General features: G+C 36.4%; 1 protein-coding gene across 1 annotated transcript; it reads left to right on the top strand.

The window, feature by feature from the left end:
* Positions 1-21893: 21893 nt before the first annotated feature.
* Or8h6 (olfactory receptor family 8 subfamily H member 6) lies at positions 21894-22841 on the top strand. Its single transcript, NM_001000675.1, has one exon. It carries the CDS (start codon positions 21894-21896, stop codon positions 22839-22841), a length of 948 nt encoding a protein of 315 aa, NP_001000675.1.
* The last annotated feature ends 2926 nt before the right edge of the window (positions 22842-25767 follow it).

Genomic DNA, 25767 nt, shown 5'->3' with positions numbered 1-25767 from the left:
TAATCCTCTAAACTTCTTGGCTTCCACAGTCTCTAGAGTGTAAGGTGCATCTTCTCTGACTGAACTCAGACCTTGGTGTCCTCTGCTGTGTATCTCTTGGGGGCCTCATATCAGCTGGTTTATGCTGCTTGGTTGGTGATCCAGTGTCTGAGAGATCTTAGGAGTCTTGCTGGTCCTTCTACAGGGTCTCACCTTCCTCCTCAGTTTCCTCCAGCTTTTCCCTAATTCAACAACAGGGGTCAGAAGTTTCTGTTCATTGGTTGGTTGCAACTACACACTTCTGACTCTTTAAATTGCTTTTTGAGTGTTTTGGAGAGCGGTAATGTTAGGACTGCACTCCAAAGTCTCAGTAATGATGTCATGTCCTGGGGACTCCCTTTGAGTAGGATCACCTTTGGGTCTGTTGCTGGACCATCTTTTCCTCAGGCTCTTCTCCATTTCCATCCCTAAAGTTCTTTCAGATAGTTACAATTATGGGTCAGAATTTTGACTGTGGGACAACAACCCCATCACTCACTTAATAACCTGCCTTTCTGCTGGAGGTGGGCTCAACAAGTTCCTTCTCCCCACTATAGGGTATTTCTTCTAGACCACCTCCCTTTGAATCCTGTGTGTCTCTCACCTCCCAGATATCTGGCACATTCTGGAGGGTCCTCCCAACCTATTTCTTCCCAGTGTAGCTTGTTTCCATTCTTTCTGCTGGCCCTAAACTGGTCCTGTTCTGCCACTCAATACCAGATCATGTTTCCCTCTCTACTCCACCCCGCCTTATCCCCTGTCCCTCGCTCCCTCCCACCTTGTGATTTCCTTCATCTCCCTCCCAAGTGGACTTGAGGTGTCCTCACTTGGACCCTTCAGCTGTCCACCTTTTTGAGTTCTATGGACTGTATCTTGGGTATTCTGTACTTTTTAATCCCCTTTTGGCTAATATCCACTTATCAGTGAGTATATACCATGAATGTTCCTTTGGGTGTTACTTGCCTCAGTCAGGATGATATTTTCTAGTTTCATCCATTTGCCTGCAAAAGTCAGAATGTCCTCATTCTTAATAGCTGAGTATTATTCCAAGTTCATTTATATAATGGAATACTATTCAGCTATTTTTCTTTTATTTTGAGCCGAATCATGAATAATTGCCACAGGTTCACTTGAGATTTCATTTCCATCATCTTAACAACTAGAGAATCTTTAATTATAGGCCTAAAGTTAGAGACTTAACATTTACTTTTATTTTTTTTTCTATTTGAAATGTATGAATATTTTGCCTAAATGTATGTCTGTATTATACATGCCTGGAACTGAAGGAGATTAGAAGAGGGAATCAGAAACTCTAATTTGGCATTAGAGATGATTGTAGGCTGCCATGTATGTACTTGGAGTTATTTTAGTTTTCAAGAAATGCAGCACTTAACTGCAGAGCTATTTTTAGCCCCCAACCCTCAAATCCCTTAAAGCAGCCATTCCTTTATACCATGTGTTGCTTCCATTAATTAAGACCTCCAATATTTTCTATAACATTGCCTGGAGAATGAATGATGCAACTGGTAGAGGGAAAATTCTGTTCTCATTATTTACTCATAATAAACTTAAAATATGAGACTATGGAACCATGAAAGTTATATTTCTATATTGAATCTTTTTAAAAGGGTAGTAATGGGGCTAGCCATGCTAGCAGTTGCCTTTAATCTTATCACTCAGGAATCCAAGGTAAAAGCAGGCAGACTTCTGTGAGGTTGAAGCCAGACTACTCTACAAAGCAAGTTCTAGGAGATCCGAGGCTATTATGTGCAGATATATATTTGGGGATGTGGGGAACTAAACAAATGAAAAGGACACTAAATATATACTAAACAAATCAATGTTGTGTACTCTTTTGTTTTCTGTATAAAATGGTGATACTACAGGTATTTATTGAAAAGTCTATGAGACTTAAATAAAATTGTATATGCAACTGAATGTGCTCACTATCTATTATACCACAAATAAGTATGCATTATTTATTGCAAAGGAGGAATATTTCTTCCACATCCATGAGATTTTGAGTTATTTGAAAATAAAATTGCAAAGATAATTTCAATTGGAAAAACCTCCAATATTATATTTGGCATGATATAAGTATTTACATTTTTCCTTGGTATTGATGAAGAATGGGACAGGAAAGTGCTTGTGATTAGGCTTACAATTACAATCACATGATGGTTAGGAGAAGATGGGAGCATTACAAAGTTCATATGCGCAGATTCTCGCATGCCTTTGTTATAGGAACACTTTCCTTGAGGAGAAAGAATAATTTTTTTCCGGCATGGTGAATTTATTGGGGTTACATGCAGGATCATGAGTGACTCTCAGACTTCGCCACTGAAAAGCCCCAACCCACCATGAGTACTGACGAATAAGAGCTGCAAGGTTAGATTCGCTGTCTCCTGTCAAATCTTCCATCTCCTCTGTACTCTAACATCACGCAAGATCACATGCAGCTGGTGTGGGCCTCAGTGCTGGAGGCTTTCCATGGAGATCTCTGGTCTGGCTAAGTGCTGGGGTTCAGGTGAAGGGGAGAGAACTCCGGCAGGGATTGGGAACGGCTTTTGTTGCCTTCGCTGACTGTTGGTGCTGCTCTGCCTGCCACTGCCACTGCTGCAGGATGTCGTCTTCATCATCCTCATCCTGGGGCTGGGCTGAGCCAGCAGGGTACTGACTAGATGGCAAGGGGTGCAGGGGAGCTTCTGAAGGCGATTTCAGGAGAGCAGAGCTCTTCCCCAAGCAGCGGTGTTATAGCTCTTATGACGGAAGCTCTCAGACGATGGAAAAATTCGTGCACACTTTTATCCTTCTGAATAGGATTCTTTTTTTCTTATTATTTATTTATTTATATTTTTTTATTAACTTGAGTATTTCTTATATACATTTCAAGTGTTATTCCCTTTCCCGGTATCCGGGCAAACATCCCCCTCCCCCCTCCCCTTCCTTATGGGTGTTCCCCTCCCAACCCTCCCCCCATTGCCGCCCTCCCCCCACCAGTCTAGTTCACTGCAGGTTCAGTCTTAGCAGGACCCAGGGCTTCACCTTCCACTGGTGCTCTTACTAGGATATTCATTGCTACCTATAAGGTCAGAGTCCAGGATCAGTCCATGTATAGTCTTTAGGTAGTGGCTTAGTCCCTGGAAGCTCTGGTTGCTTGGCATTGTTGTACATATGGGGTCTCGAGCCCCTTCAAGCTCTTCCAGTCCTTCCTCTGATTCCTTCAACAGGGGTCCCGTTTTCAGTTCAGTGGTTTGCTGCTGGCATTCGCCTATGTATTTGCTGTATTCTGGCTGTGTCTCTCAGGAGCGATCTACATCCGGCTCCTGTTGGTCTGCACTTCTTTGCTTCATCCATCTTGTCTAATTGGGTGGCTGTATATGTATGGGCCACATGTGGGGCAGGCTCTGAATGGGTGTTCCTTCAGTCTCTGTTTTAATCTTTGCCTCTCTCTTCCCTGCCAAGGGTATTCTTTTTCCTCATTTAAAGAAGGAGTGAAGCATTCACATTTTGATCATCCGTCTTGAGTTTCATTTGATCTAGGTATCCAGGGTAATTCAAGCATTTGGGCTAATAGCCACTTATCAATGAGTGCATACCATGTATGTCTTTCTGTGATTGGGTTAGCTCACTCAGGATGATATTTTCCAGTTCCAACCATTTGCCTACGAATGAGAAACAATAATTTTATGGAAACTCAGAGGAAACCTTTTCAGGAATTAGAAAAGAGTATTTCCTTATGACCATCCTGAGCTCAGTATTTAGTTATATCAAAGTAATATTTCTACTTCCTGTATTATTTTGATAGGGAAGGATATTTGTACTTTTACAGCTTTATGAGAGACAAAATTTCTATTTCTATTGTGTATGAACAATTTTTAGTGAGCATTTGAGCATTTCTCAAACATTTATCAGGTCAATTAATCTAAGAGCATCTGAATATGTTAAGATCACTGTACAAGAGCAAGATGCAAATAAAACGTATACTGAGATTCAGTGTTATTTATTGAGAATAAACTTTAACCAGGAAATGAAACGTCAAAAACATGTGGGAAGGATGACGGCCAATACAATTGTTTGCTTTTGTGTGTGTGTTAGTGTGTGTATGTGCGTGTTTGTGTGTGTGTGTGTGTGTGTGTGCGTGTGTGCTTGTGTGTATGTGGTTGCAATGTACAGCAGTGAAAACACTTTAGTAATTTCTATGTATTTCAAATGATAAGAAGAAAAGGTCAGTATGAGGATCCTACACGAGATACCTAAATACACCCAAATAAAGAGTAGAATATACCTTAGAAGGAAGAACACACATTTAACACACCACAATAGCCAAGGATTAGTGGCAGCCTACATACCCATCATGAAGTGTGAGCAAAGAAAATTTGTCTCATATACAGTGTGCAATATTCTTCAGAAATTAAATGGACAAATACTGCACATAGTTTAAAAAGTTTGTGAATGAAGATCATTAAACTAAGTAAAATTAACCAGACAAAAAACTAAGTGTCATATATTTTTACATATATATGAAATCGGAAAAAAACCAATTTCAGGAGTTATTATTTGAAAAGAGGAATAAGATAATCCAGGTTGAGGAGTGAGAGTGAGACTGAAAATTAGAAAGTTAATATTATCAGAAGAAAATACATACCACTGTAAAATAATGATGAATTAAGTAAAAACTAATTAAAGGGAAAGGAAAATTTTCTACCTTCTAAGGATTGACAGAAAAATAAATTAAACCTTGGAGTATACATAATTCAGGAGAGGAAGAAGAAGAAAGACAAATATATATTTATGAATTCATATATATATATATATATATATATGAATGATAGCATGATAGAGAGAGGGAGGGAGGGATAGAAAGATAGATGAGAGATAAATGATAGATGATAGATAGATGATAGAGATGACATAGAGTCAGACAAAAGCACAGAAAGAGACAGACATTGAAAGTTAATTATAAGGAAAGGCCATACATAGACTGCCCCAACTCAGGAGCCATCCTATCTATAGATACCAAACCCAGACACTATTAATGATGCCAAGAAGCACTTGTACAAGGGAGTACTACTCAGCTATCAAAAACAATGACTTCATGAAATTCATAGGCAAATGGAATGAACTAGGAAAGATCGTCCTGAGTGAGCTTACTCAATCACAGAAAAACACAGTTAGTATGCACTCAATAATAAGTGGATATTAGCCAAAAAGCTCAAATTACCCAAGATGCAATCCACAGACCATAGGAACCTCAAGAAGAAGGATGACCAAAATGTGGATGTTGCCAATCCTTCTTAAAAGGGGTAAAATATCTACAGGAGGGGATATGGAAGCCACGTTTAGAGCAGCAACTTAAGGAATGGCCATTCAGAACCTGACCCACATGTGGCCCATATATATATATACAGCCACCAAAACTAGATAAGATTGATGAAGCTAAAAAAATGCATGCAGAAAGGGACTGGACATAGATCTCTCCTGAGAGACACATCCATATCATGGCCAATACAGAGATCAATGCTAGCAGCAAACCACCGAACTGAGAAGAGAACCCCCTTGGGGGGAATTAGAGGAAGTGTTGAAAGAGTTGAAGAAGCTTGCAACCCCATTAAAAACAATGTCAACAAACCAGAGCTTCCAGGGACTAAATCACTACTGAAAGACTGTACATGGACTGACCCAGGACTCCAACTGCATGAGTAGTAGAGAATAGCCTTGTTGGGGCACCAGTGCAAAGCAAAGCCCTTGTTCCTGCCAAGGTTGGAGCCCCAGTTCAGGGGAATATGGGAGAGGACAATAAGGGGGATGTATAGGGGGAATACCCATATGGGGGAGGGGGAGAAGAGGGAATGGGTGCTTATGGACAGGAAACCAGGAAGGGGAATAATCTTTGAAATGTAAGTAAAGAAATATATAATAAAAAATTTAAAAAAAAAAAGAAGCACTTGCTGCCAGGAGTCTGGTATAGTTGTCTCCTGAGAGGCACTGTCAGAGCTTGAAAAATACATATGAGGGTGCATAGAGCCAAACATCATTTAGAGCAAGGAGACACCAATGGAGAAGTTAGGGCAAGGACTGGAGGAGCTAAAGAACAACATTTACCTACCAGACTCCCCAATGCTCCCAGGGACTAAACCTCCACCCAAAGAGTTCACATGGGAGTATCCATGGGTCCACCTTGATATGTTGCAGAGGATTACCTTATCAGGCATCACTGGGAGTGGGGATCCCTGGTTCTGTGAAGGTTTGATGACACCGGTTATGGAAATGATAGGGAACTGAGGCAGGAGTGAGTAGGTTGTTGGCAGAGCACCCTCACGGAGGCAGGGGATGGGGAAGAGGATGATGGTTTGTGAAGGGGAAACTTGGAAGAGGGATGACATTTAAAATGGCAATAAATGAAATAACCAATAAAAATGAAAAGAAAGTACAGAACTAACAAGAACTCTGAACAAAAAAAGAAGAAAGAAATTACCTTTAATCTCATTACAAAAACAAATTTGGCAAAAAAGAAAGTGAATTATAAATAACAGTTTAAATATGCAGAGGATTAGGCTTTAGTGTTGTTGAAATTCATAGTGACTTAAGATCTTTAAATAGATTTAAATTTCTGTTGATACTACTAGTAAAATAAGTGGCTGTCAACATGAAATAATTTAAATATGATCAGATGAGATGTATTAAGGAAAAATTGACCTAATAGCTCTTGATCAAGGTGAGCAGATGATTCCAAAGTCTTCTGGAGTTAAATTTGTGCAGAAGGTCCATGTTTTTTGTCCTTTTTCTTTATTTTTTTCTCATATATTACATCTAAAATACAGTACCCCTTCTCTCAATTTCCTTTTTACACTATGTTCCCTTTCCTCTTGGTCCACCTCCATTTACTTCGTCAAAGAAAAAAATCCTATCTAGGGACCTCAATTAAATACACAATAAGAAGCTGCAAAAAGACAAGACACATATTCTCACATCAAGGATAGATAAATCAATACAGTAGGAAGAAAAGGGTCTCAAAAGTAAAGCATACAAGAGTCTGAGATAGCCACTGCTCCCACTGTTACAAATCCCTCAAGAACACTGGATTATACAATCACAGCTTACATGTAGAAGACCTAGTTCAGGACTATACAAACTCCCTGATATCTGTGAACCCACTTGTGTTCAGGTCAATTGATTTATTGAGACACGTTATTGATTCCTCTTGTTCCTGCAATCCTGCTTCCAAGTGCTCCACAGGATCACATGTGCTCTGCCTAATATTTCACTGTGGGACACTGCATCTGCTCCTACCAGTTGCTAGATAAGTCTCTCTGGTGTCTCTGTTGATATCTGTGCTATATTTCAGTCTCAGTATGTCCTGCAGGCATTGCCAACTGTAGGTAAGAGGTTTTGTAGCTCCACTTGAGACCAATCCCTCCACTTGAGACCTTCCATGACTATCAATGATCTTTGATTCAAGCTTCATATCCTCCACTGCTAGGAGTTTTCACTAGTGTAACCCTCATAGATTCCAACGAGTTTCCATTGTATTAGATTTATACCTCATTCCAGTAATGTCCACACATCCCAGTTGTCTGTACCATTATTCATCCCCCAACACATGTGATTCTCCTGCACTTTTGCCCACTCACCCACAGTTCACTAGAAAAGTGTAGTCTATTTTCCTTTTCAAGGAAGATCATTTCTTTCCCCTTGATGTCTTCCTTGTTACTTATTGCCTTTGGTCTGTGAATTTTAGCATCATTATTCTTTACTTTACCTCTAATATCCATTTATAAGTGAGTACATACAATGTTTGTCTTTCTGGGTTTGGTCATCTCACTCAGGATGATATTTCTTTTTAGTTCTGTCCATTATATGAAGCTACTGTTTAAAAAATATAGTCCTTGTTTGATTGAAGGGTATGTAGTTACTTTCAGTTTCTAGCTGTTATGAATAAAGCTTCTTTAATAGAGTTGAGAAAGTGTTCTCATTGTAGGATGGAGCATCCTTTGGGCAAATGCTCACCATGCTACACATCCTGACTAGAGATCATGTTTGGTTTTGATCACAGTCATTGTGAAAGATTGAATCTCCAAGATGTTATTATTTGCATTTCCTGGATGTTAAAGTTGTTGAACATCTTATTAGTTAAATTATGAGAATATTTAGCTCGATGTCTTGGAGCCTGTAACATTTCTTCTTGGGGTTGTATATAAAGCAGTTGTTCTGTTTATCACAGTTTGCATGTTATTTTTAAATCAGCTAATTTCTTGTCTGATCATTATCAACTGTAATTTTTCTCATAAATTGCCTTGTTCTCAAAAAGTTGATCAAATGTGTGATTCTCAAGTATATAATTCATGTGAAACTAACACCATTAACTATAGCTATCCCAGTACCATGAAGTTTTTTATTACTTTTGCTCTGTATTACAACTTGAGGTCAGGGATGTTGAGTTCCCCAGAAATTCTTATATTGTTGAGAATAGTTTTTGCTACCATGGATTTTTGTTATTCCAAACAAATTTTAGCACTGCTTTTTCTAACTCTATTAAGAATTGAGTTTGAATTTTGATGGGGATTGCCTTGAATCTATAGTTTGCTTTTGGCAAGATGGCCTTTTACTATATTAATTCTGCCAATCCATAAGCATAGAAGATCTTTACACTTCTGAGATATTCAATTTTTTCCTTCAGAGTCTTGAAGTTTTGTCATACAGAGATGATGTTTGCTTGGTTAGTGTCACACCAAGGTATTTCACATTACTTGTGACTATTGTGAAGTGTGTCATTTCCTTAATTTTTTCATAGCCTGGTTGCCCTTTGATTAGAGGAAGGCTACTGATTTATTTCAGTAAATTTTATATCCAGCCACTTTGCTGAAGTTGTTTATCAATCGTAGTTCTCTGGTGGAATTTATGGTGTCACTTAAGTATACTATCAAATTATCTGCAATAGTGATATTTTTGACTTCTTCCTTTCCAATTTGTATCCTATGAGTTTTTGTGGTTTAATTGCTTTGGCTAGGACTTTGAGAACTATATTGATGTGTAATGAGAGTGGGTAGCCTTATCTAGTCCCTGATTTTAGTGGAATCACTGCAGTTTCTCTCCATTTAGTTTGATGTTGGCTACTGGTTTGCTGTATATTGCTTTTACTATGTATATGCGTTGAATTCCTGGTCTTTCTAAGAGTTTTACCTTAAAAGGGTGTTGAATTTTGTCAAATACTTTCTCAGCACATGATATTTTACAAAGGAGTGAAAAAACATCCAGTGGAAAAAAAGACAGCATTTTAAACAAATGGTGCTGGTTCAACTGGTGGTGGTCAACATGTAGAAAAACTCGATTCAGTCCATTCTTGTCTACTTATACAAAGCTTAATACCAAGTAGATTAAAAACCTTCACATAAAACCATAAACACTGTGTCTAATATAAGAGAAAGTGGGGGAGACACTCGAAAACATGGGCAGAGGGTACATTTCCTGAAGAGAACACCAATGGTGTATGCTTTAAGATCCCCAATCAACAAATGGGACCTTATACAATTGGAAAGCTTTTGTAACTCCTTTAAAGGACACTGTCAATAGGACAAAACAGCAACCCACAGAATGGGAAAAGATCTTTTCCAAGCCTATATCTGATAGTGGGCTAATAACCCAGCATGTACAAAGAACTCAAGAAGATAGACCCCAGAGAACAAAATAACACCATTAAAAATGGGGTACAGTACTAAACAAAGAATTCTCAACTGAGGAATATCGAATGACCCAGAAGCACCTAAAGAAATGTTCAACACCCTTAATCATCAGGGAAATGCAAATCAAAAAACCAGGCAAAATGGTTAAAATTAAAAACTGAGTTGATATTAGATGCTGACAAGGATGTGGAGAAAGAATAATACTACTCCATTGTTGCTGGGATTGCAAGCTGGTACATCAACTCTCAAAATCAGTCTGGCAGTTTTCAGAAGATTTGATACAGTTCTAGCTGAAGACCTAGCTATACTATTCCCAGGCACATACCCAAAAGACTTTCCAACCCATAACAAGGACACATGTCTATCATGTTCTTAGCAGCCTTATTTATAATAGCAAGAAGCTGGAAAGAACCCAGATATCCTTCAACAGAGGAGTAGATTTAAAAAATGTGGTACATTTACACAATGGAGTACCACTCAGCTACTATAAATAACGACTTAATGAAATTCTTAGACAAATGGACTGAACTAGCAGATGTCATCCCGAGTGAGGTTGCCTAGTTCCAAAAGAACACATATGGTATGTACTCACTTATAAGTGTCTATTATCCCAAAAGCTCAGAACATTTGTGGTAAAAATAAAAAAGGATCACAACTGGTTACTATAAGTCACAGATCTATGTTTGCCCCCTGGTTTTCTTGGAACTTGTCAGTCGCTCCCTGATGTAATGCTACATAGAACTAACATTAATTTATCTCAGTGGCAGCTTGTTCCAGTGTGGCATGAAGCCACATTAGCCTAGCTATCTTCCAGCACTAGTGGTCTCTCATCTTCCTTTGCTAGTCGCCCTGGCCAGCCCTGGCCAGCCGGGAACGCTCATTCCTGTTACCTGGTAAAATCAAGACATAACAAAATGTAACTGACCAATCAGATGTATATATTTAATTCTCAGTCCACAATACAGTCACACAATGAATTCACTGCCTATTAATAAAAGTAAAAGTGTCCACATAGATAAGGTAAAATTGACCTAGTACACCTGGATCTGGATCATCTTGTTCTGTCATCTCTATTCTGATTTCCTCACTTCCATCCTCCTCTCTCCTTCCTAGACTTTTTCCCTGATTACCCTTCTTTCTCATCCAATGATAGGCTTTACCTTATCCTGGACGTGTCTTGGTGCATAATGGCATCATCTTCCACATAATACTCAAGATTAAATTCACAGACTACATGAAGCTCAAAAAGAAGGAAGAACAAAGTGTGGATGCTTCAGCCCATCTTAGAAGGGGTAAAAAAATACTCAAAAGACATAGAGTATGGGAGGAAATTAGGAGGAAGAGCATAGGCAAAGGGGGATGAAAGCAGGGGCTGAATCAGGTGTGGTAGGAGATGATATTCAGACAGTCAGGAATTTGAACAGTGGTGTGTATCAATGGGTCATGGGAAAGTGGGAATAGCCACACACTAGTTCCAGATGCAAGGAAAGCAAGTGCTTCCCAAAATCCAACTAAGATTAGCTGAAGTGACCAACAAAGGGGAGGGAGAACCTATAGAAATCATATCCAGATGTTAGGCAAGGCCCCTGGTTGGGGGATAGAGCCACCAACTCATCTCCAAATTTTTAACCCAGAATTGCTCCTCTCTAAATGAAATATGAAGACAAAGTGTGGAAGAGAGACTGAAGGAAAGACAATCCAGAGGCTCCCCTACCTTGGGATCCATCAGATATATAGATACCAAACCCAGACACAGTTATGGATTAATAGTAGTGCTTGATGTCAGGAGCCTGATTTAGTTGTCTCTTGAAAGGCTCTGCCAGAGCCTGACAAATAGAGAGGCAGATGCTTGTAACCAACCACTGAACAGAGCATGTGTTCCCCAATGGAGAATTTAGGGTAAGTGCTAAATGAGCTGAAGGGGTTTGCAACCCCATAGGAAGAACCACAATATGAACCAACTAGACCCTCCAGAGTTCCCAGGGAGCAAGCCAACAAACAAAGTGTACACTTTGAGAGAGCCCCATCACTCCAGCTGCATATGTAGCAGAGGTTGGCTTTGTCTGGCATCAGTGGGAGGAGTGCCCTTTGGTCCAATGATGGTTACATGCCTCAGTGTAGGGAAATGCCAGGGCAGGGAGGCAAGAACGGGTAGGTGGGTGTGGGAGTTCCCTCACAGAAGCAGGAGGAGGTGGGATCAGATAAGGGGTTTCCAGAGGGGAAACTAGGAAAGAAGACAACATTTTAAATGAGAAAAAAAGTAAATATCCAATAACAAAAGAGAAAACTGCAGAAGAGAAAACAAATATATATGCACCTATGCATTAAAAAAACCTTACACCTATAAAATACATCCTAAGATTTTGACATATTCATTTTTCCTATGGAAATTGTAGGAAAATTAATTTCAAAATGAATTAAATCAAGATTCATAAGAATGTCTTATTCTTGTTTCTCATCTACTTATACTTAATTTCAGAAAATGATATTAAATATAATGTTGCACCTTTCATAAAACCATGGTTTAAGTTCATTTTATTCCTTTCATTTTTTATTTTATATTATAATTTAATGTCTTTACTTATACCTTTAGTTCATCCCTACAAAATTCTCCCACATACTTCTCCTTTCTCAATTTTAAATTCATGACCTATTTACTCCAGTAAATTTTCATTCCTTTCTTCCCATATATATGCATATATTCCTATATAAAACTAGTTCAGTTTATATTATGATACTAATATTTATTATTTTTAGAGTTAGCCATTTCGTATTGGATAACAAATTGCTGTGTTCTTACCTATGGAAGACTATTTCTCCTGCTCTCAATGTTCTTGAGTTGTATAGTAGTTAGACCCACGGGGTACTTACCCTGTTCACTTAAGCATGTCTAATATTGTCCTTATTCAGTTCATATTGAGACAGGTTAATCTGATATTGTCATAAGAAATTAGGTTTCATCAGCAAACTACCTTTAAAATGTTTACTAATTTCAGATTTACATTTTATTTTCACTGTTTTTCAACATATAAAAAATTAGCAAGTTTCAGAAATGCCCCATACTGACATAATAAAAACCAGAGTAGTATGAAGTATTATCCATCCCTACGATGAATTAAATGTGTTTATTATGTTGAGAACATGACTTAATGTAGTAAAAGCATCCATCAAAGCAAATATAATAAATATAATTTTTACCATATTCAGAAACACATAAATATTGAATACAAAGAAAATTAAAAGAGAATCAAAGTGGTTCCAAAGAGAGTCATCTAATAATGGAAGAAATGCAAGATAACCACAAAATGTACAGCAAAAATAGATATGGAAACAATAAAAAATGACAAACAGAATCAACCTTGGAGGTAGAAAACCTAAGAAAGATATAAGGAATCATAGATGCAAGGATCACCAATAGAATCCAAGTGATAGAAGGGAAAATCTCAGGTGCAGAAGATATCAGGTGTGGGTTGGTGGGTGGAGGAAGCAACCTCATAGAAGAAGGGTGATGGAGAATGGGATAGGGCATTTCCAGACTGGGACAGAGGATAATATTTGAAATGTAAATAAATAAAATATCCAGTTAAAAAAGAAGATCCCACAGAACATTTTGAAAACAGCAGTCATAGGAAAATGTGAAATACAAAAAGTTCCTAACCCAAAACATCCAGGAAATCCAGGACAATAGGAATAGAAGAGTACAAAGACTCCCAAATTAAAGGGCCAGTAAGTATTTTCTACGACATTATAGAAGAAAACTTCATTAACCAAAAGAAAGCGTTAACCATAATACAAGAAGCCCACATAACTGCAAATAGACTGGACCAGAAAAAAATTCCTTCTGTCCCACAATAATCAAAATACCTAATGCACAAAACAAAAAAAGAATATTGAAACCACTAAGAGAATAATGTCAAATAACACATAAAAGCAATCCTATCAGAATTACACCGGACTTCTCACCAGATTATATAAAAGCTAGAAGATCATGGACAGATGTCATATTGACCCTAAGAGAACACAAAAGCCAGCAAAACTCTCAATTACCATAGATTTATAAATCAAGATATTCTATGACAAAATTAAATGTGCACAGTATCTTGCCACAGATTCAACCACACAGAAAACAATACATGGAAAAATCCCAAACAAAGAGGAAAACTAAACCCTAGAAGAAGCAAGAAAGTAATCTTCTTTCAATAAACCCAAAATACAACACCAAAAAAAAAAAAACAGAAAAAAAAACAAAAAAAAACCCTCTACCTCTAACAACAAAAATAACAAGAAGCAACAATTACTGTTCCCTAATATCTCTTAATGTCAATGGATTTAATGCCCCAATAGAATGGCATAGACTAACAGACTGGATATTTTAAAAGGACCCAGCATTTTTCTGCATATAGGAAACACCTCAGTGACAAAGACAGAAACTACCTCAGAGACAAAGCTGGAAAAAATGTCCATGCAAATAGTCCCAAGAAACTAGTAGCCATTCTAATATCAATTAAAATCAACTTTCAACCAAAAGTTATCAAAAAAGTTAAGGAAGGACACATTAAATTCATCAAAGGAAAAATGCACCAAGATGAATTCTTAATTCTGAATATCTATTCTCCAAATGAAAGCTCACCCACATTCACAAATGAGACATTAATAAAGCTCAAAGCACACACTAAACCTCACATAATAATAGTGAGAGACTTTAAGGCCCCACTTTCAGCAATGGACAGATCATGGAAACAGAAACTAATTACAGACATAGTGAACGTAATACAGATTATGGCCCAAATGGATTAAACATATATCTGTAGGACATTTTTTTCTTTCTTGAAACAAAATGTAAATATAATGCTATTATTCAAAAGCAGCATGTATTGCAATATGAAATTTTAGCATTCTTTAACATAGTCTTCTTTTGTTCTATTTTTCTTTTTTTTCCTCCATCTTTATAAACTGCGGTTTTTCTTATTTACATTTCAATTGTTATTCCCTTTCCCCATTTCCAGGCAAACATCCCCCTAACCCTTCCCACTCCCCTTGTATATGGATGTTCCCCTCCCCATCCTACCCACACATCTGCCCTGCCCCCAACAATCATGTTCCCTGGGGGTTCAGTCTTGTCAGGACCAAGGGCTTCCCCTTCCACTAGTGCTCTTATTAGGCTATTCATTGCTACCTATGCAGTTGGAGCCCAGGGTCAGTCCATGGGTAGTGTCTTTGTCCCTGGAAGCTCTGATTGGTTGGCATTGTTGTTCATATGGGGTCTCAAGCCCCTTCAAGCTCTTTCAGTCCTTTCTCTGATTCCTTTAAAGAGGGTCCAGTTCTCAGTTCAGTGATTTGCTGCTAGCATTCGCCTATGTATTTGCCATATTCTGGCTGTGTCTCTCAGGAGAGATCTACATCCGGTTCCTGTGGGCCTGCACTTCTTTGCTTCATCAATCTTATCTAGTTTGATGGCTGTATATGTATGGGCCACATGTGGGACAGGTGTTCCTTCGGCCTCTGTTCTAAACTTTGCCTCCCTATTCGTGCCAAGGGTATTCTTATTCCCCTTTTAAAGAAGGACTGATACATTCTCATTTTGGTCATCCTTCTGGAGTTTCATGTGTTCTGTGCATCTAGGGTAATTCAAGCATTTGGGCTAATAGCCACTTATCAATGAATGCATACCATGTGTGTCTTTCTGTGATTGGGTTACCTCACTCAGGATGATATTTTCCAGTTCCATCCATTTGCCTATGAATTTCATAAAGTCATTGTTTTTGATAGCTGAGTAATATTCCATTGTGTAGATGTACCACTTTTTCTGTATCCGTTCCTCTATTGAATGGCATCTGGGTTCTTTCCAGCTTCTGGCTATTATAAATAAGGATGCTATGAACATAGTGGAGCATGTGTCTTTGTTATATGTTGGGGTACCTTTTGGGTATATGCCAAAGAGAGGTACAGCTGGGTCCTCAGGTAGTTAAATGACCAATTTTGTGACGAACCTCCAGACTGATTTCCAGAATGGTTGTACTAGTTTGCAGTCCCACCAGCAGTGGAGGAGTGTTCTGCTTTCTCCACATCCTCTCCAGCATATGCTCTCACCTGAATTTTTGATCTTAGCCATTCTCACTCGTGTGAGGTGAAATCTCAGGGTTGTTTTGATTTGCATTTCCCTTATGAGTAAAGATGTCGAACATTTCTTTAGGTGTTTCTCAGCCATTCGGCATTCCTCATCTGTGAACTCTTTGTTTAGCTCTGAACCCCAATTTTTAATAGTGTTATTTGTTTCCCTACGATCTAACTTCTTGAGTTCTTTGTATATTTATGATATAAGCCCTCTATCTGTTGTAGGATAGGTGAAGATCTTTTCCCAATCTGTTAAACTCCAAAGGATCAAATAACCCTATTAAAAAGGGGGTACAGAACTAAACAAAGAATTCCCAACTGAGGAAAACTAAATGGGTGAGAAACACCTAAAGAAATGTTAACATCCTTATTAAGCAGGGAAATGTAAATCAAAACAACTCTTTGAATCTACCTTACACCAGTCAAAATGGCCCAAAATTCATGGCAGCTAATGTTGGCAAGGTTCTGGAGAAAGAGGAACACACCTCCATTTTTGGTTGGAGTGCAAGCTGGTACAACTACTCTGGAAATCAGTCTTGGAGTTCTTCAGAAAATTGGGCAGAGTACTACCTGAGGACACAGCTATTACTACTCCTGGGCATATACCTGAAAGATGCTCCAACATATAACAAGGAAACATCTTCCACTATGTTCATTGCAGCCCTAATTATAATAGCCAGATGCTGCAGAGAATCCAGATGTCCTTGAACAGAAGAATGGATAAAGAAAACATTGTGTAAGTACACAATGAAGAACTACCCAGCTATCAAAAACAATGACTTCCTGAAATTCTTAAGTAAGTGGATGGAACTAAAAAATATCCTGTGTGAGATAATCCAATCACAAAGGAACACACATGGGATGTACTCACTGAGAATTTGATATTAGCCCAAGTGCTCAGAGTTCTCAAGACATAATTCGCAAACCACATGAAGCTGAAGAATAAGAAGGTTCACAGAAGTTTAAATGCTTCAAACCATCATAAAAGGGGGAACAATAATGTGCAAAGGAAGAAATAATATATATATGAAGGCTCATGGTTTTGTAGGATTAATATAGTAAAAATGGCCACTTAGCCAAAAGCAATCTGCAGATTCAATGCAATACCCATCAAAATTCCAACTCAATTCTTCATAGAGTTAGAAACAGCAATTTTCAAATTCATTTGAAATAACAAAAAACCCAAGATAGTGATAACTACCCCAAGAATAAAAGAACTTCTGGGGAATTCACCATCTCTGACCTCAAGCAGTATTACAGAGAAATAGTGTTTAGAACTGTGTGGTTTTGGTACCAAGACTGGCAGGCAAACAACAGATTTGGAAAATATCTTTACCAATCCTACATCTGATAGAGGGCTAATATCCAATATATACAAAAACTGAAGATATTAAACTCCAGATAATCAAATAACCCTCTTAAAAATGGAATACAGATCTAAACAAAAAAATTCAGCTTAGGAATATAGAATGGCTGATAAGCAACTAAACAAATATTCAACATCCCTAGTCATCAGGGAAATGCAAATCAAAATAACCCTAAGATTTCAACTCACAACCATCTGAATGGTTCAGATAAAAACTCATGTAACAACAGATGCTAGCTAGGGTGTGGAGAAAGATGAACACTCCTCCATTATTGGTAGGATTGCAAACTAATACAACCACTCTGGAAATCAGTCTGAAGGTTCTTCTGAAATTTGGATATAGTACTACGTGAGGACCCAGCTATACCACTCCTGGGCATAAAGCCAAAAGGTGTTCTAACATATAATGAGGTCTCATGCTCCACCATGTTCAGCCTTATTTATAATAGCCAGAAACTTGAAAAAACCCAGATGCTTTTCAATAGAGAAATTGATATAGAAAATGTGGTACATGTACATAATTAAGTTCTACTCAGCTAATAAAACCAATTACTTCCTGAACTTCATAGGCAATTGGATGGAACTAGAAAATATTATCCTTAGTAAAGTAACCAGATCCCCCAAAAAACACACGTGATATACACTCACTGATAAATGTATATGAGCCCAATAGCTTGGATTATTCAAGTTACTATCCAAAGACTACATGATGCTCAAGAAGAACAACTGTCTTAGAAGGGGGAGCAAAAATATTCATGGGAAATGATATGGAGACAAAGATTGAAGTAGAGACAAGTTATGGCCATTCAGAGCCTACCCCACCTAGGGATCAAGTTCATATACATACAGTCACCAAAGCCAGACAATATTGCTGGTGTCATCAAGCTCCAGCTTGATGTAACTGTCTCCTGAGAGGCTCTGCCAGAACATGACAAATACAGAGGTGAATGTTAGCCGCCAACCATTGAACTGAGAATTGGGTCCCTGTTGTAGGAGTTAGAGAAAGGATTGGAGGAGCTGAAGGGGTTTGCAACTTCATAAGAAAAATAATACCAAACAACCACAGCTTCCAGGGACTAAAACAACACTCAAAGAGTACACATGGACAGAACCATGCTCCAGTTGCATATGTAGCAGAAGATGGCCTTATTGGGCACCAAAGGGAAGAGAAGCCCTTGTTCCTGCCAAGGCTCGACTCCCAGTGTATGGGACTATCAGGGTGGGGAGGCAGGAAGAGGTAGGTGGTTGGGTGGTGAAAAGGGGATATTTGAAAAGTAGATAAAAATTATCTAATTATAAAAATAAAAATAAAAAGGTATATAATTTCTTCTCTTAAAGTTTATTTAGAGACACTGCTGTGCCATCAAGTCACCTGAAGCTTCATTTGCATGGGATTAAATTTGTTATGGCCAAATTTTGTACTGTTTGCTAATGACAAAAATATCTAATAACATATAAATATTAATACATAGTTTTTGCTATATTAACATACAAACACAATTTTTTGCAATTATCCTTGAGTTCTCATAGTTTTCATAAGGTTATAATTTTGTAAGTGAATAAATTTAATCAAATACGAAAAAAGGAATGGTAATATTTTGATTGTATGTTTTTCTCGAATGATCTGTGCCAGTTGCAATCAATCATATTGATTGGTGATTACCTGTGGTATAAGAAGACCAATTAAATTGTAGATACAAATTATACTGGTTTATTAAATTTAGAGTTCTATGTTTTCCCAGATCTATAACTTAACTAGATCTTCGAAGCTTTCTTGGTGTTTAGAAAAGGCATAGGTTCTTTAGTGCTGCATCAATCTTTTATACAATGTGAGAACTTTTGTTACTGCCATATGTGTGCCATAATGTACCATTAGGTGTGTTGCTTTTTTTGTTATTGTTGATGATGCTACTGCTGCTTTGTTTTTCCATTCTCTTTCTTGCTGTGGCTCATAGATATCATAGATGTATAGCATTGTAGGTTGCTACCTTTCACTAATGGTTGTATAGCACATTCTGGTACCATGAAACCTAGTCCCTAGAGAGGAGCCAGGGCGAAGGGTCCTCTGGGACTTATGTCTTCAGTACATAGTGTCTTCAACAATAGGAACTTTGACTTCTTAGGGAAACTAATGAAAATAGTAATACCCTTTATTATTCTGAGGCATCTCTCAAATGACCCTGATTAAAAAGTATAATGAATACTTCTTGCACCTGGTGTGATTTTTGTTAGATAGTTATTGACAGTTGGGGGAAAACAGATGAGAAAATATCATTTTAAGTATATGTTTATTTATAAGCAAGTTTATATGTATTATAAGTATTTTAGGTAAATGCTTAAATCTATTATTTCTTATGATATTCTCAGACATCCTTTCTCCTATCTTTCTATCCTATTTTATCTTCCTAACCTTCTGTATTTATTTTATACTCTTTTGTAATTGAAGCTTGTTTCTTCCAACAGATCACTTGTACATTGTCATTTCCCTCTCAAACTTCCCTACTCCTCCAGAATCTCAATGTTCCCATTTTTCTTTCCCAGGTTCTTCAGTTGATCATGGATATGTAGTAACATCTCATGATCTGAAATTAGGAGGTTCAGATAAGAAAGAACATGAGCCTGAGGCATATATCTTTCTATGTGTCAATTTCTAGGGTACCTCAGTCAACATGATCTTTGATAGTTCCATCCATTTTCTTGGAAAGTTTTTGATTTTACTTTCTTAGAATTGAATGGTATCACTAGTGAATATGTGTCAAATTTTCATTTTCCATTCATTAGTTGAAGAAAACACAGATTTTTCTCTTTTTTGTTTTTTTTGTTTTTGTCAATAGAGCAACAATAAGCATAGCTGGTAGACTGTATGTATTGTATCATGTCCAGTCATTAGGCTGCATGCCAAGTAGTGGTATGGCTTTCCCTATCCAATATGGGATATTGTTTTGTTCAAGCAGATCTTTGGAAGAGACTTTATAAGTTTAGCTTCTGATATCTTAAGGACAAACCTTTCATAGCAATTACCCTATTCATTTGACTATTCTAATATTTCTATACCCTCTTTTGAAATAATACATGAGCTTTAGCTACTGGAATTGTTTTATAAATTTATCAGTTTGGACTGGGCTCCTGAACAGTACAATTGTATATGTTGTAATTTCCTGTAGTGTTATCTTTCTGGTGCAAAGGAAAGTTCCTTGATGAGAAGTGAGAAATACATTTACCAGTGATAAGACCACATATTTTATTGTTTTTAATCAACATATTTTAACTCTAGCAAAATCATTTAATTTAACACTTTTCTAAAATTATTTCTATTATACAACTATGATCTTATTAACAAAGCATATTAAATTTAAATAATGTACTTCACTTCTATCTACACTACTTATAAATGGCATAATGTGAGTTGGATGTTTAATCAATATGATACATTATAAATTAATTGAATGAATCAGACTGAATAAATGTAGCTCAACAGAAAAAAATATTATTTTGTATAAGGCTCCCAGGAATAAGCAAAACCAATGCTGAATTAGTCTTTTGAACCTAGTTGTTGAAAGCTTGCCAATAAACTTGGCTTGGAAACTGCCTCCTGAGAATGACCTTGTTGCATGATACTCATGACTTTACGTGATAATTCCCACAGTCATAACCTAGAGAGAAAAGCACAGACTTCGGTCCTGATATTTATACTCACTCATGGAATAAATGCAAATGATAAATTTTCCTTAAAAATTGATTTTGACAAAGACCTGAGGAAAGAAAAATTTAATACTTCTGACTTTTTCTTTAAAAAGATGATTACACAAAAGAATGTAAAAAGAAATACCAAGGAAAACCAAAGATCTAGGGCTGATATGTTCAGATCGTTAAGTAAACTTTCTATTTCAATTGGGATAAAATTTGGGAGTTGAATGTATTCAAATACATGATATTGGAAATACTTTTCCTGTGTATTCTCTGGCAACTTTGGCATTGAGAGTAAGTATTTTTAAAATTGTGAAGATTGAAGCAAATAAAATGAAGATTATATTTTAAAATATATGTGTGTACATATAATTTGCATGTACAGAAGTAACAGGATTGTGGCAAGCTTAGAGTGATGGAAGGAGATTATACTGCTGACCATTCATAAATTGATAAAATAATTTTAGTTAAGATTTGTTTGGAATTGTCAGAAGATAATAACCCAGTTTTAAATACTTGTTTGTCTTAATATAGTCTATTAACTATCAATAAAATATAGTTAGAGTTAATTGATATTCATCAGAACTAGAAACCTATTGAAGTTGTTTTCTATTTTAGTCAATTAATTGTGAGACATTTTATTTAAATTTATTGGACTAAAATCTTTTTATGTCTTACAATTTTAACATGATCATGGACTCAATGTGAATTTGTGTTGTGTTCAATGAATTCATAAATTATTTGATTCTTTTCCATCTTCTAGTATAAAATATGGAAATAATATCAGCACATATATAAGATTTCACTCAGTTTAAACTCTTAAAAAGAAATTATTTGGATTAGCACTAGTTTTCTTGGTTTTATAGTACATAATAACAATTATAATATTATAATCAAATTATGCTTATTTATTTATAGTTATATACTGTAATTATTAAAGTACTGTTACAAACATACAAAAACATCTCTGTCACCATACAACAAATGCATTACCTTTGATTTCTCATCTTTTAGGACCGTTGACTATGTACACCTGGAATCAAACAAATAAACCAGACTTCATCCTCATGGGATTGACAGATAACAAAGAAATACAGCTGGTTCTCTCTGTGCTGTTTCTCCTGATATACCTGGCCACTGTCCTGGGGAACACAGGCATGATACTGATCATTCGTCTAGATATTCAGCTTCACACTCCCATGTATTTCTTCCTCACACATCTGTCATTTCTTGACCTCAGTTACTCAACCGCCATCACACCAAAAACTTTAGAGAGCCTCCTAACAGCTAACAATACCATTTCCTACACAGATTGTTTCACCCAACTGTACATTTTTATCCTCTTAGCAGCTACTGAATGTTTTCTGCTCTCCTCAATGGCCTATGACCGCTACATAGCCATTTGTAACCCTTTACAGTATCCAGTTATAATGTCTTCACAGTGCTGCCTTGCTCTCCTCACTGGGTCCTATGTAATTGGAGCTGTGGATTCCTCTGTCACTGTGTTTGGCATGAGTAACCTGCATTTCTGCAAGTCCAACATCATCCATCATTTTTACTGTGACACATCTCCTCTTCTATCTCTGTCTTGCAGTGACACACATGTAGTTGAAATCATTATATTTATTTTTGCAGGTTCCACAATCCTGGGCTCCCTTATCACAATATCAGTATCCTATGTGTCCATTCTTTCTACTATTTTGAAGATAAATTCCACTTCAGGAAAGCAAAAAGCTTTTTCCACTTGTGCTTCTCATCTCCTTGGAGTGACTGTTTTTTACAGCTCTTTGATTTTTACTTATTTAAAGCCAAGTAAGTCCTATTCTTTGGGAAAGGATCAAGTAGCTTCTATTTTCTACACAATTGTGATCCCCATGCTAAATCCTCTTATTTATAGTCTCAGAAACAAAGAAGTCAAAAGTGCTGTTGTTAGATTAGTGAAGAAGAGACAAGAATCCAGGAAGTTAAGATAACAGTGATATATATCATCAGTCACATTGTTTATACTTTCATGTTTCTTGGCGATTCTCTACAGACAAGTACAATTATTTTTATTTTTCTATTTCTTTGGGTCTTTTTTCATACAAACATAGGTTGGTAATTTCCTGGAATGCAGTTTTAGATGTCAGTTTTTGTTGCTGTTTGCCCTGGAGTTATCTGTATTTTGATGCTAATTCCACTGCCCCAAGGACTGCTGCCTAGTAAGGTACTCAGGACTCAGGTGACTTCATCAGAACCTTCTCCCCATTTAATTTGTAAAATACAGTACAAAGTACTAGATAGAAGGAGGCCTGTCATTGGATGAGAAGGAAGGATGGGCGAGAGAAAAGTATTAAGGAAGAGAAGGAGACTGGAATGGAAGGAAGAGAGATAGGGACAGAGAGAGTAGTTAATGACAGAGAGAAAATGGAAGCTGAAGTTAAGATTTCATTCTGTGTATTTACAGGTTGTTATTAATGTTCTTAAGGGATGGATGTGTACTGGGCTTTGTATGTTTAGGTAGCAATTGTATCCTATCAATTGTGTCAAAAGTTATTGCTTTGTGTGTTCTTTTATGTGATGGTTTGAGTGTAGGAAAGTATGCAGCAGTTGTAGACACTAGGCCACTGTGGAATTGGGATATGTGTTTCTGGAATGGTAACCTGCCTTGGGAACTAGATAGGTAGAGAGATTGCTACCAGGCTCAGAGAGAGTCCTTCAGCAGTGTGATATGGGAAGGAGCAAAGTGGGTGAGAGACTTTGCTGACTGAGACTTAAGATATCTACAAGACACTTGGAGCACTGCAGTGCTGGACCTAGTAGAGATAAAAGATACTGTTTTATTTTTTATATGTTTACAACCCCAAGTTTTCTGCCTGAATGTCAAATAGTTAAGCATGTCTTTTTGCTTTCTTTTTTTGTTTGTTTGTTTTGTTTTGTTCTAAAGAATACAAGTTTGGAACATAAGAAAACATGTTTGAAATTCTTAGGCTCATATCATATAAAATTTCAAATGTTAAATTTTTTGATAAATATAGTGAGAAGTTAATTTGGGCAATGACTATTTTCAGGGGCAATGACTATATTTTTGGAAATTACTCACTGTACCATTTGCAGTCTATTTCTTACGTAGTTTTTCACAAGGAACTAAATTTATTATTAAATTACTTCAGCAGTACAAGATAAATAATAATTCCAAATACATGTGATAAAATGATGGAATTAATATACTTGGGAAACTAATGATTTGTGATTATTGTGATTAATAAATTCAACTCCTGAAATATTTTAAATGATTGTCATTTTTTCAAGAATATTCAGGTGTTTTATAAGTTACTTTTAGATAATTTAATACATAAGCATGTAATTACCTTAAAGAATATACTCAATTATTTCCAAATTTGAATTTTACCTAAATGTCTGATGCACCATTATGTCATAGGAAAATCATATTTTGCTGTAAATCATAACATGCTATTGACAATTTTGAAAACATTTATAGTTCAGAAAGAGAAAAATTAAAAAGTATTGACACTCAAAAGCATGTTCTTTTCAGTCAATAGCTGAATGTTTGTCAGTGTATGTCCAAAAATTTTTCTCTCTACTAATTAATATCATATCCATTCATTTGAAATTTCATTATTTGATTGCCTCCTTATCCTAGCAAACTCTTCTTAGTGATTGGGGCAGATCTATTCTATTATATGTTGCTTTAGACATGACATACTGTAAATCTATCATGTTCAAAATCTGCACGGATTACTGTCCCTTTGGTGTATATGTATTTAGCCCTTGACAGCCATACAATTCATAGACTTACTTAATTGCAATATTCTTTGTTAATTTTCTTTTATACTATAAATTGTGCATAATAAATTGTTTTAAAATAAATTCTATAATGTTCAAGTATGTATAAGTATTAAGTGTCCATGTCCCATATATGTCCTTGTGTTTGGATGCATGTGTGCTTGAAGATGCATGAGGAAGGGAGAAACGATAATTGATGTAAGGTGTCCTTGTGTATTCTTCTCCAGGAGAGTTTTTGAGAGTGCTCGTCTTATTGAACCTAGGATGAACTTACTGCCTAGCCTGGCTGGTCAGGGACTTCAGGAATGCAATTATCTCTGTTTTTTACACGAGGGGTCTTGTTATGTACCTACATGCTGGTCCCTTCTATTGGTCTATATTATTTAATTGATAATAAATTTATATTTTCTTGACTGACAAAATCTATCAGACACAGGATCAAGATTATTTTACTTAATATTATGTTATATGTGTGTAATCACATTTTCATAAGCTGCTTTACAAATTAGCAATATTATACATAAATATTATAGAAAGGATTTATGATTTATGATGCTTCTAGGATCTGTGTTTTCTAGCCTTTATTTTTATATTCCTATTATTTAACTTTTGTTATTAAAGTAATGATTTTACAACATTTGTAATTCATATATTAATTGGATTTTGTCATACCTAACCCTTAATAGCTATTTCAGGTTTTCTCTTATTTTTCATTCATTTAACATGTGGTTTTGCTTTTTCTTTACACATATTCTTCTTTCTACAATTTAGAAATTTTCTAGTATTTCTTTACGTTGATCACACAGGTCAACAGTATATTTTACATTATAGATAGCTTCTGAATTGAAAAGAAACTTACATTTCAATTAATATAAATATAAAATTAGGTATCTTCTACAAAATACAGATCGCCTAAAAGAGATTCTATGTTGCTATATAGCTACAACTTCCAATAAATATAAATTTCTTGTTTTGTCGATTACATTTAGACATATACATATATACTACATTTTATATATATCATTTGTAAACTAGTTCAAGATAAAATTATTTAAGCCATATCTATGTGTTTGTGTATTGACAAAAAATGAGTTTTTATTGAAAATAATTTTT

Source organism: Rattus norvegicus, chromosome 3 (assembly GCF_036323735.1).
Source record: "Rattus norvegicus strain BN/NHsdMcwi chromosome 3, GRCr8, whole genome shotgun sequence".
Lineage (NCBI taxonomy): Eukaryota > Metazoa > Chordata > Mammalia > Rodentia > Muridae > Rattus > Rattus norvegicus.
The sequence above is the reverse complement of the archived record's forward strand: the minus strand, read 5'-3'. Positions and strand labels throughout refer to the sequence as shown.